Genomic DNA, 19,533 nt, shown 5'->3' with positions numbered 1-19,533 from the left:
GCAGATGATCCATAATCTTATTTTAGCCTTTTGTTGTAGAGTGATACTTCCTCAATTTCAAATTATTTATTGTGATTTTTAAAAATAATTGTTTTAAATTATTTTGACAATTTAAAAATTCAAAAACAAATTTAATTTGTATTCTTTGCATAAAAATACATTTTCCGGATACTTAAAGTTTATTTGTAATTTTTTTCCTTTTTAAAAAACAGACAAAATGTTCAAATATTATTTTGAAGTAAAATTTTCGTACTCGGAAGCTTTAGCTTTTTTGCGAATGTAAAAAGTTGAAATCTTAACTTACTCATGTCAACTTAAGGTGTTCATGAAATGTCAATGTTACGTGTTAAGATGAAGATGTTTAAGTGTAGAACTGTGGATCATGAGTGCTAGTACAACATTTTTCAAGTAGCCTTTGTTTACACGGAAAATAGTTACCGTTGAATTTGTGTACGTGGTCAATGACACATAGATCAATAATGACCGAATAATGAGATAATATCTAAAATTAAGTAAGATAATTATAAAGAAAGCTAAAGGAATTTAAAGCAATAACTTGAGCCTTGGAGAAGCTTTTGAGCTAGAGTATTCGAACAAGCGAGTAATCAGATATTTGCTTAGTTGAACAAAAGCAATTAGAAACTAAGAGCAAAATAAGAGCAAGGTAATTCTTGTATATAGTTTCAGATGATCTCTACAATGAGATGAGCACATCTATTTATACTAGAGCTATGAGGTGCATGATTCACAAATCATGTCCTCTTCATTACCAATAGTAATGCCAAAGGTAATTAAAGGTAATAAAGGGATTTAATGTTATGACAGTGAAGGGCAATAATGCACATTTAAGACGGGAGGAAGACTTGGGATTTCCTGTAACGGTTGCACATTGAATAACGTTTGACCGGTGAGTTATCATACTTCTCTGAACCCTTTGTAGTTTCTGTCTCCGGTAGAGGCTGTCAAGTTACTCCTCCGGAGCGTCATTATGCTTTCCCGGAGCCCCTTGCTTGCTGACTCAAATCTGACATGTCACCATTTTCACGACCCAAACTGGAGGGCCATGACGGACACTTAACCGTACTAGTCAAGTACCACCTGACATGCATCTGACATAAATATGAACATAGGTGGGCCAATAGGGCCATCATGTGACTCACAATAACTCACAGGGAACCTGCATATATCAGCTGCTCTGAAAGACTCATCTGTATGAAAATACTGAACATGCTATATGAGCTGGTAAGGCTATCATAACCGACCGTGATGACAAATGCAATTTCAAGTATGGACACCATCTGACTATACATAACTGTCTACAAGACTCTACTGGAAACATAACATAACGTGGCCGGGACAGGGCCTCGCCATACCCATAAACATATGTGTGCACATATCTATATATACCTAAGACCATGCTAACTCCTGGCATCTCTAAAACAAATGGAGTGCCTCAACTTCATCCGCTGAGCTGACATCCTAATAGATGGATCACTAACCTATAGTTGCAGACCTGCGGGCATCAAACGCAGCCCCCTCCCCCCGAGCAATAGGGGAGTCAGTATGAATAATGTACCGAGTATGTAAGACATGAAATAGCATATACACAAGAATCATGAAAGAAGTCTCTGACATGAGAGTCAATCTGTATATCTGTATGACTGTATATCTGAAACTGTCTGAATAACTCTGTATAGCTGAAGGTGCCTCTCAGGGCGTATAATATGCATGCTCTCTATAAAATCATATGCATAAGTCATAATATACTGTTAGTGCTGTGGAACGTACAACCCGATCCATATACCCTATAGTGCCAAGGAGCATACGGCCCGATCCATATATCATCATCATCACTGTGCACCAGCTGATCAGGTGGTAATGCATATATAACGCCTATCCCTTTCCCCATACCCCATATACATATAATATACGTGTATATAACGCTTTCTGGTCATAGGTCAATGTGCATATGTATAATGAATGCAATGCATAAATAAAATGAATACATAGGACTCTCGGAGTGACATAAGGTCGTACTACCTCCCATATACATCTTTGAGCTAATATCATCAATATAAGAACTCTCAAGACCCATGAACAGAAGGAACAGTCATAAAAGGGATACAGGAACATCAAAGACTGAAGTACTCCTAGTGCTTCTAAGAGTAAAGTAATATGGAAGCTCATTTCCTCGTTTGTTCGTTCATATCATAAGATCATGCCAAAATGAAAGAAAGGATAGCCTTAACATACCTTGGAGTCTACCTAATGTCCAATGCTTACTTCCCGAGCTTGTAGCACTACAACCAAGATAACATGAATTACAATTAGGTCATATATATCCCTTACTACCCATTTCAAGTACGTATGAAGCTTAAAGAAATTCGGGCAGCATTTCCCCTATAATTCTTACTCCAATCCAACTGCCAAATGATTCACAACATACACAACATCATCAACAACTACAATAACAATATACAACAACATACACAAGTAGAAATCTCTCCAAAATTTCCAATCAAAACAGCCTTCAAGGCCACTTCAACAAACTAGTTTAGGCCCTTTATATCATGTTTTTCCTTTACTCTAAACTAAGGAATTCCTTCACAAACAACTTATGTCAATACTTACATATCAAAATATAATCAAATCCATGCCAAAAACATCTCCCAAAACAGCCCCTAATCTTAATTTAACTCAACTAACTTACTGCTTTCATAACTATTTTTCCTTCACTTTAAATCACTAAAACTTTTGGTAATCAACTTAATAGCAAAGATAAGAATAGTATACATACCTTAAAGGGGATGGAATTCCAAGAACCAAACTCCAAATCCAACTCCTAAGCTCAACAACTTAAATAAAATCCTAGGAACAACTTTTCCTTCACTAGCTCGGGTTTTCGGGGCTCGGATCTTACTTGGATGATAAAGAAAGGTTGGGAGAGGATTGGGGAGGATTAGGGAGAGTTTAGGGTCTGTTGGTGTGAGTTGAAATAAGAAAAATCAGGAAATAGATGAATATATATAGCACCTGCACCGCCTGAAAATCGACGGGTCGTCGATGTGCAGCGATGGAATCATCGACACTTCGACGGTCCATATCTCCCACCTTCGATGTACAAATGAAAATCTGCCAGTTGCATTGGAAATTAGACTCGCTGAACTTATAAATGCATAGCTTATGGAGATATGCCTCTTACAAGTTGACCCAAAAATTCTATCCGGAATTCTGCCAGATTTTCCCAAAGTTTCAACAAACTTAATTTCTTCAATTCGCTTAACATCCAACCTTCCCGATACTTACTAATACCAAGCTCTCATGTATGAATAATGAGCATGTATAATTCCTTATGACCTTGACGACAACCTTGCCTTTTTAAATCTTTGTCAACTAACTCACGACGAAACTTTACGGATAAAAGTACGGGGTGTAACAACCATCACCACATGTCATCCTTTGATACGTCCACTTGGAGTCGACGGATTTTACCCTAGGCATATAGTCCCCCCACTTTCTGGTTACTCGCTTAGATGTGACTGGGAAATGGAAGATTTTTCCCTTCTTGCCGAAAAGTCATGTAATCATTCTTCCGCCTACCTGATTAAAAACCTTGTCGGAAAAATTCAATTAGGACAAAAACCGAGCCAAGGGAAAAAGAGTGCAGGACTTAGGGATTTAGATGACAACTCTGCCACTGATTTTTCTTCTGTCAATGGCTGGTTGGTACAAAAAAAGTACCATCACTATAGAAAGCTTGATCTCAGATTTTTAGTATTTATCCAAAACTTTTATTGTTGAGTTTAGACTCTCGGGTTTTTAGTTGTACCCCTAACTTTTAATTTTAGAGTTCCTGACTCTAGGGTTTTTAGTATACCCGAAACTTTGATAACCTCGCAGCCTTGGAGGCTGGGGATATTAATGACCAATAATTTAAATCTTCTGGTTCTGGTAAAGTTCGGAATAACATGTCTGTTTAACTTTATGATCGGGAATCAAAGAATCCGGATTTAGCCTTTTGCCTAGATGGCTTTTAAGAGAGGGCCCTTTTATTTCGGTGCTTATGAAGAAGACGTCTCATATTCATTTGGGCACAAGTGTTTGGATTCGTAATCCTTTTTTGCTTTTAAGCGTGAGCAAATTTAAGAATGATTTTGTTCATTTGGACGTATGCGGGAATATTTAGAAGCTGCAAGTTTTGCTTCATTCCATTCCTCGAATGTACACAAGAGTTTACAACTTCGCGTATACGACATTATACAGGAAATGAACAAAAATACATTGCAAGAGAATTATGGCCGGGCTGACATTTATTGGGTCTAGTTGATTCCTGATCCTGATTCCTTCTATTTTTTCGGGATTGATCTGGCAGCCCCTACTTCTTTTCTTTATTCCGGAGCCAGTTCGGGCTATCTCCGATATGATGCCTTTGGGCACAATGTTTTTTTTGTTATTGTTCGGGAGCCATTCATATGCTTCCGGTACTTATTGTTGTGGTTTTCGCTGATTTGATGCAACAGTCCCAGTGTTTGTAGACATTATTGTTCTTCATCTGAGTTGTTTTCCGGTGACTCGCTCCGGAAACGCTCCTGCCTTTTGTCAGTCCGTGGTTCGGACGGGTATGGTTCAAACCAGTGTCTTGAATACCTCTGATCAAAGTTCAGTTGACCTTGATTTCGGGCCGTAAGAGATGTCGGTATATTTACCTGTTCATCTTCTACGCGAATCTTCGACGTATACCTATTGTGAACATCTTCCCACGTCGTTGCCCGGAACTCTATAGCAGATTTTTCTTGAGTTTTCATGAAGCATCTGAACTCAGCGGGTTGAGACCCATGGTGAAAGCCTCAACTGCCCATTCATCCGGAACCACGGGCAGCAACATCCTTTCCTTCTAGAACCGGGTGACGAAGTCACGGAGCAACTCGGTCTCCCCTTGCGTTATGCGGAAGATGTCACGCCCCGAACCATGGCCTGGGCGTAACACGGCACTCGGGCCTTGCTTGCATGTGTCCGAGCGAACCTCATGGCTTGCTTGTCAACATGGGCATCAAAACAATATAATCTATATGATGCAATTTAAATAAATCATGAAAATGTAAATTTGCGGAATAAAGTCTTGAATTTATCTCATAGCATAAAATATCATGAAAACATAATAGTCTGCAAACAGGAAAAACACCACTGACTCTGTGAACTAATATCTGTCTATGAAACCTCTAAAAACATGTCTGAATACTAACTATCAGGACCTGGCCCTGGACTACCATAAACTGAATACTAATGCAGACTCCATGTTGAACCCCGAGAGAAGTGGGGCTCACCAATAAGCTGATAACTGAAGTGATCCTACTGCGCAGGTGTATGCTCCTGAAAATCGGTATCTGCACCGTGAAGTGCAGGCCCCGGGCAAAAGGGACGTTAGTACATGGTGAATAGTACTAGTATGTAAAACCTGCTGAAATGAAGAACATGGCACAGTATAGGTATAGGACATGAACTGAAACTGAATGTAACTTGGACATGAGCATAAAACGTGAGTAAAGTCTGAAAACAGTAAATCAATGGAAATACATGTATGTAAAACTGCTTGTAACGTGGGGAATGCTATAGTATAACCGACAACATGATTCTGGTACTTGCGTCCTACCATCAGAACACTCACACCTTGCCAGGGGTATGAGATTTAAGTAATAATAAGCATGTAAGGATCCAAACTGCATAATGAAGGTGTTGCCTCCTTGCTGACAACCCTTATCCTATGGTGGCAACGTAGTTTCAGGCTATCTGAGCCTTCTCGGTTAACTAAGCAATTCCCAAAAACATGAACATGATATAGTTGGCTAAGAAACCCATGATTTTCGTGAAATAACTTTTAAATAACTTGTAATCATGATTTCACGAAATAACTTGTAACATGATTTCATGAAATATCTTGTAAACATGGTTTCATGAAATAACTTGTAAACATGGTTTCATGACATATCTTGTAATATAGTTTCATGAGATAACTTGTCATAGTCTTGTCAAAACATGTTCTTGATTCATGAGTAATAACGATAGTTCATAATTATATATATATATATATATAATTGACTTGAAAACATGCTTGTAACTTGCTACATAAAATTATAAAGTTTCATATAAACATAATGAGAACACATGAGGAAGAATTCATGATTCATGGATTAAGCTAGGGTTCCTAATAACCGTAATGGAAGATTAGGAATACAATAACGGATATAGATACAAAATTCATGTACATAATTACATAAATACAGGCTACCAATATGTTGGGTTTAATGCCCTAGGGTTTGAACTTCATGGATATCAAGAAACGGAGCATGGGGAAGAACGTAGAGATTCCCACACGTGGATGGAAGTTCTACATACCTTAATTGCTCCAAAACTTGAATTAAAGACTTGAGCTTTAAAGAAGATTTCCAAAATCTTGAATTCTTGAACCTTGAGATGGGTTTTCTTGAAAACCCTAGTTTAGGAATGATAATTTCTTGTTTAGATTACAAGGATAGGTATTAGAATTGATTTGGAATAATTAGAGTAGGCTTACCTTGGTGTTCTTGATGATGCAAGAGGGTAGGAAGTCGTTCTAGGGCTTGAAGGAATGAAAAATAATGATTTGAACTGATATGGACGAATATATACTGTTCTGGAAAAATTCATTTTTCGGCCCAGTTAAATACTGGCCGTATTTTGAAATACGGACAGCACTGCCTCTCTTCAGTAAAATGGCCATAACTCTTTTCACAGATGTCCGTTTGACCCCCATAATATACCGTTGGAAAGGTATTTCAAAGATATACAACTTTCATGAAGGAAGTTTTCCCAAATTACAAATACATTTTAAAATACGGGCCGTATTTTGAAATACGGTCCGTATTTAACCATTTGACGTCAAATTGCCAAATTCCAGAATGCTCAGAAATCCTTGGTTTCAATTTACGATTTGAAATACGGGCCGTATTGTGAAATACGGTCCGTATTTAACTATATGACATTCAACTACCAGTTTACGATTTGATTTACGGCCCGTAAACTGAAATACGGTCACTGTTCATGGGCGTAAACCACCATCTTACAGCTGAAGAGGAAATTTCCAATTCTCACATTCTTTATCTGGTTTTCTAAGTCTAGGATCATGGTCAAAGCTTAGGTTAAAGGTACGGGGTGTTACAGAAGATGTCTGCCTTTCACGTTCGCACCTTCCAGGCTCCAGCATGTGCTTTGATAAACATATCTGTGAGCATAGCAAATGAATCAATAGAGTGTTCGGGCAAAAGAGAATACCAAGTTAAAGCCCATTTAGCCAATGTCTCGCCGAATTTCTTGATCAAGACCGATTCAATCTCATTCAGTTTCAGGTCATTTCCCTTGACAGCAATGGTATAGGCCGTTATGTGCTCTTGCGGATATGTCGTCCCGTCATACTTAGGGATGTCCGGCATCTTTAACCTCTTTGGGATCAACTTCGATGCGGCTTCGGGCTTATATGCCAGCTGGTTGTATATCTTTGCATCTGGGCCCTCGACAATTGGCGGAGCCCCCGGTATTTGATCCATACGGGCTTGCAACACCTTCGCGTTCTTTTCTGCTTCCTTAGCGCTTTTGTTCATCTTATCAGTTATGTCTTTCATAAATTACAAGACTTGTCTCCGAAAAGGATCATCTCTGTAACACCTCATACCTTTAACTTAAGTTATTACCACGATTCCAGATTTAGAATATCATAGAGAAGATGTTGGAATTGGAATTTGCTACAGTTCAGAAAAAGGAAATTACGCCTAGAAGTTACGGGTCGTAACTTAAGATACGGATCGTAACTCGGTCCATGAAAATTGATTTAGTCATTGGTTTTGGACATGAAAAATTACTTCTAAGAATTACTAGCCGTAATTCAAATTACTGACCGTAATTTGTGACCATAATTGAAGAGGTGTTTAGCTGGACATTCTGTTTTGAGACATGAAAAATTACTTCCAAGAATTACTGGCTGTAATTCGAATTACTGACCATAATTCGAATTACTAATCGTAATTCAGTCCGTAAAAGTCAACCCGCACCAGAAACTATAAATACGTAGCCTTAGTTTTATTTTCTTATTTTCAAGTCCCGAAACCCTAGAACGACTCTTCTTCCCCATTACCAAGAACACTAAGGTAAGCTATCCTAACCTATTCCAAGTGGATTAAATCATGTGTTCATTTAACCTAATTAGGGAATCATTGTTCTTAACCTAGGGTTTTCAAGAAAATCCATATTCAAGGTTTGAGACATAAGCTTTTGGGATTCTTCTCAAAGTTCAGACTTTTATTGTGGATTGTGAAGCAGCTAAGGTATGTGAGGCTAACTATCTACATTAGGGATATTCATGATTCTCCCTACGCCTCATTCTTCATACTTATCAATAAATTTACTCATAATTCAATTTAGCCCTAGTTTCTTGAATAGTTGTAGAACTGCTATCTCCTAGGGTTATAATTTCATAATTCGTCCATGATTATCGTTTTGAACATCATGAACTCAGTACGTAATCATTATAAACTTGTGTATTAACATCACATAAGTCTCGGTCAGAGTATAATCGGTTGTTGGCTTAAAGTTCCATAAACAGAAAACAGTTATCAGTCTATCAGTTATAGCTCAGTCTCAGTATCTTATTTTGCTTAATGTTGAACACCTATATCTGTATTTTTGGGCCCTCGGCCATAGTTTATACATACGTATTGCTTGGGCCTGAGGCCACAGTTGTTTATGCACATTTATTTGGGCCCTAGGCCATAGTTTATATTTACAGTTATACAGGTGATTCTTCATTCAGAACAGGGAGTACTTCAGATTCTTACTTTCCCGTTTAGTTCAGTTATACAGTTATCAGTTTCAATTTCAGTTTCAGATTCAGTACTTATATTTCTTTCTTTCAATTGCTTTACATATCAGTACAATTCAAATGTGTTGATGTCCCTTTTATTGTTTAGAGGCCTGCATCGAGGGTTGACGACTCAACTAGCTAGGACTGATCGTATCAGCTGTTTGGTGAGCCCCAGTTCCTCTGGGGCGTTATCCGTCTTTCAGTCTTTCCAGTTTTAGACAGTATCTTGCAGTATTCTTTAGAGGCTTCATAGACATAGTCCAATTAGTCAGATATTAGCAGTCTTTGATATGTTAGCCTTCATTAGCATTTATTTCAGATGTTTTAGACTTAAACAGTATTTTCATATTTTTAATATATTTCAGTCAGACTTTTAAGTAGATCAGCATGTGTTAGTCTTATTTTCTTATTATTGCATGTCTTGATATCACATGTTGATTCAACCAGCCTATGGGTTCGCTCGGTTACATGTAGTTAGGCACCGAGTGTCGTGTTACGCCCGGGCTATGGTTTAGGGCGTGACAATCTCGGACAGATTCACTCCCGGATGCATGTTCATTCCCAACGGTCCTTCCCTCCATTCGGTCTTCACTGGGTGTATTGTTTCCGATAGTTAGTGCCGGAGGAGTCCCTTTGAGCCTTCTGACTCCGGCGTTTGGATTGTCAGAAAGTGCTGAGATAGTTTGCCTCATGGATTTCATCTCCTCCATCAGTGATCGTTGTTACTACCTAACGATCTACATTGCTTCTTGGGGGTTTCGTCAGCAGGCGTTATTTCCTCTGTAACCTACTGATTTAGACCGTTTCCGAGGCCAGTTGCTCCATCGTTGTTTCTGGGAGTGAGATGAGTTTGGTCATCGGTAGTGTTTGTCATATCTGAATTATATGTTCTAACAAAAAAGACTTAAGAGAATTTGTATAAGACAATAGGTCACAATGATACCATATTTGTCCTGGCCCCACGGTGGGCGCCAAACTGTTCATACGGAAAATCGTTATAGTTGAATTTGTGTACGTGGTCAAGGACACGTGGATCAATATGACTGAATAATGAGATAACATGTAAAATTAAGCAAGATAATTATAAAGAAAGCTAAAGGAATTTAAAGCAATAGCTTGAGCCTTGGAGAAGCTTTTGAGCTAGAGTCTCCGGGCAAGCAAGCAATCAAATCTTTGCTTAGTTGAACAAAAGCAATTAGGAACTAAGAGCAAAATAAGAGGAAGGTAATTCTTGCATATATTTTCAAATGATCCGTACAATGAGATGAGCACATCTATTTATACTAGAGCTATGGGGTGCATGATTCACAATTTATGCCCTCTTCATTACCAATATTAATCTCAAAGGTAATAAAAAGTAATAAAGAGATTCAATGCTTTGACAATGAATGGCAATGAAGGGAAATAATGCACATTTAAGACCGGAGGAAGACTTGGGGTTTCTTGTAACGGTTGCATATTGAATGACGTTTGACCGGTGAGTTGACATGTTTCTTCGGACCCTTTGTAGTTTCTATCTCCAGTAGTGACTGCCAAGTTACCCCTCCGGAGCGTCGTTATGCTCTCCCGGAGCCCCTCGCTTGCTGATCCAAATCTAAAATGTCACCATCGCCACGCATCATCCTTTGATACGTCCACTTGGTGTCGATGGATTTTACCCTTTGCAGCCTTATCAAGTCATTTATTCCTAGCATTAAGTCAAACCACGTCAACATTTTACATCAATTTAGTTTCCCAACTTAGCTATAATCTATAAGAATGTTTATTCTCGAAAGTCGTCTTAAAGAATGTTTATTCTCGAAAGTCGTCTTACAAATAGGTTCATATACGACATAATTGAATCGTATGATTGCAAAAAATGATTGAGATGTAGTTGAAAATCACCTCTACAATCAATACGTTTAACGCGTTCCTAACATGACATAAATTAAAATATTAAATCGATTTCTTTGACAGGGGCGGACTCACGTTGTGTTGAGGGGTGTCATCCTTCACTACTTCGTCCGGAAATTTTAGTAAATATATATATATATATATATAACATATCTGAAAACTATATATAAAGTATATAAGTGACACAACTTCAACATAGCCAGCAGCCTAGCTCGCTGGTCTTGCGCCTTGCATGCCCACACTGGAGTTCTAAGTTGATCCACGGCTAGATGTTTGTTTTGATATTTAACTTTTATTTAATTTCCTCAATCTTTTTGTCTGCTAGTAAACAGTGTGAGACTTGATCATTCCTTACTTTAAAAAGACCAAACTTACCGGTTACCGCTTACCGGCCAGCTAGGATCAATTTCCATGATAATCTAGTCACTCAAATTCTAACTTTGAAAATAAATTACCATTCTCCTTTGCAATTTCTAGGAGGGCGTGCTATGTGCTGCCATATTTTTATAAGTTCTGTTCTTATGTGAATTAGGTTTTATTAATATGATTTAAATATTTTTTATGTGAGTTATCTTTAATTAATACTATTTAAATATTCTTTTAACACGATGTTATAACAATTTTTTCATTTGTTTACTTCTTTAAATGTCAACACCGCTTATAAAAAATTCTGTGTATGCCACTGCTATTTGATATTTATCTATCAATTCTTTGAACAGCTTTTTGAAGGTTCCTTGTTATTTACATGAACAACGTTGTCAAAGAAGTTTCCTTAAGGAATAAGGTAATTTCAGTACAATTTCAACATTGTGTTTTATGTGGTTCTTAATAGAAGTTCAAAAGTGTGCTCAAACAAGTCAAAAATAACAAAGAACAAAACAGCGAAGTTGCAACTGAGTTAGTATATATATATATATATATATATATATATAGAGAGAGAGAGAGAGAGAGAGAGAGAGAGAGTGTACCAACTTTGATTAGAAACTAAATTTTAGATGTTTCGATTATATATGTGATGGTTTTGACTTTTGACCTCTGTAAATTAGGAGGTATTTTCATCAAAATTGTAAGGGAAGAAGCCGGAAATAAACTTGCTACACATTGGCTAGTGATGCGCATTTTAGTAGTTATCACTTAATTTTCTTGCAACACGTTAATCTTGTTATATGGTATTCATAATTGTTGATGATGAATTCATCCTAATTTGAAAAAAAGTAAGGAAATGAAATAGACATTTCGAAGCGTAGGGATCCAGTAGCTCGGTTGGTTGGCTACCTAAACTCTTAATTAGGGTTCGAATCCCCACATTGTAATTCCTAGTCCTGGCCTTACCGCACATTTGCTTGTGGGACTGGGCATACGTATTGTTCCCCTTTTGCAACACATTGATCAACTTTTATTTACAAAAGAACGGTCCTCATGACAAGCCATAATTATTGATGGAATGTATATGGACAGAAGTTTATCACTTCAAAAGACAACCTGAAACTTTCCTTCCCGAAAAAAAGAAGAAAAAAAAAAACATAGGGAGATCGGTTACTTAGATAACAAGATGATTATTATTTAGCACAAATACAGCATTAACAAAATCAGACTATCAATCCAAGTAAGCAAGGGCCTAGTTGATTGAATGTAGATGATATGTATTAAGTGCTGAGAAGTACTTTTTAATGCTAAAACTAATTTTTTTAATTAAGAAAATACCTTTGTTTGGCTTGAATTGCTAAAAGTGATAATAACGGTTGATATGAGTATTTGTATGAAGAGAATAACAACGGTGAAAACGGATTTGAGATGGAGTTACGAATTTTATTTTGAGAAGAGTATTATTAAAATTAGAGAAGATACTAAGGATACAGTAAAATACTTGATCAAATTAACTATAAACTGAAAAGGGATGATCAACTTATGACTTTTTGCTGATTTTGGCTTTTGAATACTAAACTTTAAACACTTTAAACATTTATCACGCATAAATAATTTTAAAAATACTTATAAACTAATGTAACTAACTTATAAACTTAGCCGAACACCCTCTAATCTCATATCTATATAAGAGCAAGCATTACCTCTGTTAGCCATGTTAATATTATATATTTTTCTTAATGAATGGAACTTTCTAAGGGAAGAAACACAGTCATAGTAGACTAGTCATTAGTCAACATAGTGATTAGTTGAAGGATTGTTTGGAAAATGCCACAACGTAGTGGTTACATGAGAACAAGTTCTAACAACCACAAACTACCCCACAAAAAGTTTTCAGACAGTAAATGTATGCTTTTTGTTTGGTCGCTTTCTAATAGAGACAAAGCACACTAGTTATTTAACTACCACTAGCTACAAACAAACTTCCAAATTCATCTGTTCATACCTCAAGAATTCCTTTCTCATTCACTCATATATTTCTTTTTCTTTTTAAAAAAGTCAATGAATTAGTAGTATGATACACAATCGAAATGAGCAAAATAGCTAATTGTAAGAACAATCATCAGGTTTACAGAATTAAATATATTTTATGCTGCAACTATTAAAGGTGGAAAATAAATATATTATTGGTTGACAGATCATGAATAACATCTTAAATCACCAGAAATTGGCCATCATACTCGGATGTCACTACGCAATTGCAAAATTAAATGTCAAAATGCACCATCAAATAGCAATTCGTGCAGTGAAACACCAACTAAATTACAACTAAAATGCTGGTATTAAATAAGTGAATGTATGCAGTTGTAGCATATGGGTTCGTGTTTAAAATTGCATGATAGTGATATATCAAGGCGAAACTATGATTTCTGGTTTGCGAAAAGACAATCATAACCTGCAGATTTGTATTTCATCATCTATAGTGCGAGAAGATGTTACAGTTTGTCATATATCAGCAGCTTATGGCAGAGCTATTCAACTGTAAGATCAGATTTAAAATCTTTTCAGACTTCGAGACAACTTTCATATAGGAAAGGGAAAAAAAGAAGAAGTTACACTTGCATTTAGCTTCACGATTTGAGTATTTTGCTTGAAATTGGCTGGAATGAGGAAGTACAGGAATTTCAACAAGTATAGATAACAAAGTGCAGGCAAACCTAGTAATGTATAAAGAGCAGATTGTGTCTCGGAGAAACAAATAGAACTTGGATGGCAAAGAGAAAATATACCTGAAAGGTATTCAACAATAATGAACCAACTGTGTAAAACAATAATGCCCTAATATCCTGCATTACAATGAAAACTAAGGATCCCAAACCAAGTTCCTCTGAGTAATGTCAAAAGTTTTTGATACATAGCTTTGTGTAAACTTGAGACAATAGATACAATGAGACCTATTACATAAGGTCTTTTACTGAAAGCCAGTAACTAAATAAGCTTGCAAAATTAGAGCCCCCCTGACAAACTAAAGAGAACTTACATTTTGTAACCGGAACTGCTTTCAAAAGCCAGGAATTTCTCCTGGCATGGGAGCTAATTCATTATTGCCGAACCTCTCCTCATCATAGAAACAGGCATGAACAATCCTACCGCCAAAAAATCGACCTTCAAGTTCAATAAGGGCTTTAGTTGCTTGTTCTGCTCTCTCAAATTGAACGAATATCCGAACAGCTTCTTCATGAGGGAAATTCGCTTCTGTTATCTCAAATATTAAGACACGAGTTACGGTGCCAAATTTAGTGCACTCTTCAGCAACTTCACCTTCTAGGTCATCATCAACCTCGCCAGGACCAACCTTCAAAAGAAAAAAAGGAACAAAAACATAGGTCAGAGCATAAAGAACATGAAGTCAGAGCGTCAAAAATATTTGTTCCTCCCTCCCCCCCCTCCCCCCTCCCTCTCTCTCTCTCTCTCCCTCTCTCTCTCTCTCTCTCTCTGTGTACACCCTTTTTGGGTGGTAACGGATCTCATCCACCTAGAGGAAAGAAAGTTCAACATTGCGCAGATATGAAGCTCGTGGAAAAGCGTAGCTTCACGCAAGCCCCATTTTTTTTTCCATTAAATGGCAAAACTATGATTATGATCCAAAATGTTCCAGTAATAACTAGAAGATCCAAATAAAAAAATAAAAAGAAGAAGAAGATACAATTGTCACTCCTTATACTTCTCAATAAGATTTTGAATCACATACGACATTAGACAGCTCCAGACACAAATATCATATCACAACCACAACCAGAAGTACTAAATGGAGCTAACAAGGCCACTTTTGTACCAGAGCTGAAATTAAATATGTTTACATCTGCCGGTACTATGGTTAAACTCCAAGACTGTATGATCGTTGCAGAATGTTAGATTTCATTAAAATGTTACAAGATGAGACACTTTTGTACAGAGGCAATTCCCTTCTTTTTGTACAAGGGACTGCCCACTTGGTCCATTCCAATCACCACCTTGGTATCAGGATCTTTCTTCCATTAGTAAAAAATATTACATACTGGTCAACATTTATGAAGAATAAATGGATGAAGATGGAAGTTATAGAAAGAGGTTAACATTTGACCCAAAGATATTCCGAAAAAAAAAAAATATTCGTAAGAAGACTTAACTTAAGAATAAATATATACATGAACATCATTACTTTAAGAAAGAAAAAATATATTGTACAGTTTAAGTAGCCCAAAAACAAGATTATCAACAAAGATTAAGCCTTAGTCCCAAAAAAAGTTGAGTCGGCTATGTGAGTCCTCACTAAACATGTTCCCCATTTAAATTCATCTCATAATACCCAAAACAAAATGCAGCAGTCTTTTTTTTTTTTTTTGATGACATGGGAACCCGCAGCTGCTACCCTTCGGGTGCGCACAGGGTAAACCCAGCTTCTGTGCAATAGCTCGCAAACCACACAGAAGAGGTAACACGCAGTAGGCAAGCCCAGTGCGACGAGCTCGACCCAGAAGGAAAATCCCCTACTGTCGTAGGCAGGGGGTTTCGAACCTGAGACCTCCAATATGAAAGCCCCATGCTCAACCAACTGAGCCACCCCTGCGGTTTAAAAAAGGTAGAAATATGATAACCCACTTATTAGGGAAATGTTCAATCCCAAAGGAAAGCGGGTTCGGTATCCTAATGCGCTCTTAGTTCCAACCCTCACACCTTATTGCTACCGCCCTGCCCCCACCACAGTGCATCTTTCTCTAATTCCAAATAATTCTTTTTAACTAAATTGGTTGTATTACCTTTCAGTTTTCTTTAATAGCTTTATACATTTTCTATCCCATTAATCGAACAAAGGATGTATATCCAATCCATCCACAGTTTTCCAGATATAATTCACCTTAATTTTCTCATTGCAACCAAACTCACCATGCCCCAATATTATGATCCTTCCTAAATCAACTCTATCTCTACTTCATCCACATCGTAACACCATCTATAATCCGAAGTATCATATGTATGCATCCTGTCCACAAACCAAACGACCCGTATGAGCTAGAGAAGTTTGAGTCAATGGTCCATTCACTAAAAGTGTGAGTTCCACAATGAGCAGAACAATTGATCAGCTTTTGAACCTAGGGTGTGGTGGAGAAATACTTAGAATCACAATAATAGAAGTTCTATCTAGACAAAGTGGAATCTCCTTTGTGTAATGTGAAAGTAGTCAGCAGAAAACATAATTTAATTGAATCAAAATGCAACATGAAAGGAGAAATCATGATGCACTGGGCCCAGTGTACTTGAATTGCCTAAACAAAGACAAAATTGGACTCATTGAACACAATTGCACAAGAATGATGCGTTAACTCATTTGGATATTACACAGCTGATGCGCGAATAAATTTTTGAGTAAATGTATTAAGTAGTCAATGCCAACAGCAAATGATGGGCAGAAGTGGATAATGTGTAGCTACTTTAGTATGTCACTTATCAGGCAATCATTAAAGATTGATAAAACAATAAAAAATTATACTAGTACTCAGTAGTTTTTTTTCCTTAGAAACCACTAATACTTATTGTTAGACCCCAAAAATATTTTATTAGGGCACAAAGTCCACGAAAGACAACATAAGGATAATTGGTCATTTTCCCTTTAGAAGAAAAAAAACCTATAGACAACATAAAAACAGGGTTAATACACTACCATAAAGATCTGTTGGTGAGCCTTATATCAAAAAGAAAAAGATCTGTCAGTGAATCTAAGTGTATTTAGCTACTACAACTAAATGACCTGTCAAAGTATATGAATAACAAACTGGAACTCAAGACTTAACAAATGCCAGAAGAATAAACATTATTTAATATCCTATTAAACGTAACACCTACATGACTGCCTCAAGACGCGCAAATTAAACAATGAAAAGTTAACAATCTAACACCCATCATCTAATAAAAACAATCAGAAACACTCACAATCAAATATTGGACCTTAAATGAGTTCATCAATATAACCATCTGAAACTTGTTTCCGGTGACAAAGGCATAATAGTAGTTTCTCCATTATATTAGAAAGATGGATTAAGGTGGAAGCCAATTCTTTTTATGAGGTAAATAATTTTATTAAGGTGGAAACCAAATTTAAAAGCCTATTCAAAATGGCACCACCAAAAACTTCACTTTTACATGCCAAAACTGCAAACTAACTGGTGTATTTGTTAGAAATCATGAAAAGACCAGATTTTTTTTTTTGTTTCAATTTCCTCGGTTGAAACAACTCTGATTCATTAACACATGAGCCCCCCTCAAAACCACTTGCACCAAGTGTAAAACTAAGCCTAAGTCCAAAGGAATGAAAGCATTTAAGTTTATGAAAGCAAGTATTCTAGCAAGAAACCATCATAATTTATGCAGCTAAACAAGCCCATACAACAAAAATCCACAATAAGTTAACAGAAAGCCTTAAACAATCCATACCATATTCCTAAGCAGCACAACTCTTGTTGGAGCCATATTAAAACTCACACTCTTAACCTTCTTTTCCTGCTGCTGCTGCTGTTGTTGTTGTTGCTGTTGCTGCTGCTGCTGCTGCTGCTGCTGCTTAGCTTCACTAGCCACTATAACCCCACCTCTCTTATCAGTCTTTTTCGCCATCAATGGCGTCGTAATCCCTTGTTCCAACTTCCCTAATCCTTGCCCTTCTTTCCACCCCATCTTAGCCATCATTCTCTGTGCAGCTGTCATTTTCCCTTCAGCTCCTAATCCTAACCCTCCACTCTCTGATCTCCCAATACTAAACTCATTCCCCGGTGGAGGCGATGGCGATCGCGGTGGCGGTGCTCCTCCACCGCCACCGCTACTCATTGCTGCCCTTCGCCGCCACGCTTCTTCACCTGAAATATTCAATTCTCTCTCTTTCTCTCTCTTCTCTTTCTCCTCTCTTTCCCTCTCTCTCTCTCTCCTTTCTTTCTCTTCTAATTCTCTCCTCACCTCAGCTTCCATTTGCTTCCTCTTCTTCTCCCTCCTATAATCCTCGTAATCATTGGGCCGGGCCGGGTCGTATTCTTCTAATACGTTGCTGGTAACAGCTACTAGGGCTGGTTGGAACGACGTCGTTGTGAATGTCGGGTTAGGGTTAGGGTTAGTGTTCTCGGAATTAGGTTTGGGTTTAGGTTTGGGCAAAGGTCGGAGAAGTGTTAAGGGTTTGCGAAGGGCTGTTGGGGCCATTTTGCCGCTGCTGGACCATACATTTGCTGCGGCGGCGGTGGTGGTGGATTTGTTGTTGTCGTCGTCGCCGGAGGAGGATGGCGGCGGGAGATCGCCGTATAAGCCGCCCAGCATTGTGACGGGTCGGGTACTGATCGGAGACTGGGGAAATTGATGGTTGAAATTGGGAGGGGGTGGAAGTTGGGATTTTGATATACCTCAAGGAGTTTTGTGGAAAGTTAGTTTTGGGACAGCAAGAGTTGTGCAATGTGGCGTTTCACTCCTTATTGCAATTCATTGTTAAACTTAGGTTCCCAAATACTATGACAACGACATGTGTAATCTCACAAGTGGGTCTGAGTTTAGAATGTATGCAACCTCCTCACGTCTACCTTAGGTTCCAAATGTTTCGTGGTACTTTTTTAAGTAAATTAGGATTAGGATAAGTGGATCTGAGTTTAGAATGTATGCAACCTCCTCACGTCTACCTTAGGTCCCAAATGTTTCATGGTACTTTTTTAAGTAAACTAGGATTAGAATATTTCAATCGAGTCAATTACATAATCAATGATAGGTATAGCATATAAAACATGTTTAAACAAATTAAGAGTGTTAAATAGATTCTTTTGGTTCATGGGTAGTGTGAATATGCTATGGGTATGATGCAAATGGCGTAGGTAAATCAAGAAGGGAAAACTCTAACAAGATTTATTATTTTCTTTTTTTTTTTCTATTTTCTTTCCAATGAGTGCAAACTTCATCTAAACGCTCTCTAACTTGAAAGAATAAAACGTGTATGTTATAATGACTTTCCCGTTTACCTTTGCGAGGGAGGTTTGTGCACATGACAAAAGTCTAAGGAAGATGGAACAGGGCTTAGTATGAGATTGACGCTTCAAATGTGATTCACCATAAGCTTGCTTCGTAAAGATGGTTTAAGGACCTTAAAGCTAAGTCCCAGAGATAGAACTGTCCTTTTCAGGCCTTGATTGACATGATTAAATTATGGTATCTGTAGATTAAACGTTGCTGAAGCGTTGACTCGATATTCCATTTCAACTAAGTTAGAATCAAGGTAAGTGGAGATCTTACCCTCCATTTATGTTTTCTCTAAGATGCATGTGCTCTGCGGTGTTGTGCATGTTTTTACATCGCTAAAGTTATTAAAGTTATCAAATGATATG

At 37.5% G+C, this 19,533-nt stretch overlaps 1 protein-coding gene across 1 annotated transcript; it reads right to left on the bottom strand.

The window, feature by feature from the left end:
* Positions 1 to 13,972: 13,972 nt before the first annotated feature.
* On the bottom strand, positions 13,973 to 18,640 carry LOC132621799 (DNA-damage-repair/toleration protein DRT111, chloroplastic). Its single transcript, XM_060336225.1, has 2 exons — positions 17,621 to 18,640; positions 13,973 to 14,504 (listed from the first exon to the last, which is right to left on the bottom strand). The coding sequence occupies exons 1-2, from the start codon at positions 18,482 to 18,484 to the stop codon at positions 14,211 to 14,213; spliced, it is 1,158 nt and encodes a 385-aa protein (XP_060192208.1). The 5' UTR covers positions 18,485 to 18,640; the 3' UTR covers positions 13,973 to 14,210.
* Positions 18,641 to 19,533: the final 893 nt, after the last annotated feature.

The sequence above is a fragment of the Lycium barbarum genome, chromosome 12, assembly GCF_019175385.1.
Source record: "Lycium barbarum isolate Lr01 chromosome 12, ASM1917538v2, whole genome shotgun sequence".
Lineage (NCBI taxonomy): Eukaryota > Viridiplantae > Streptophyta > Magnoliopsida > Solanales > Solanaceae > Lycium > Lycium barbarum.
Note: the sequence above shows the minus strand (reverse complement) of the source record. Positions and strands in the feature narration are given on the sequence as shown.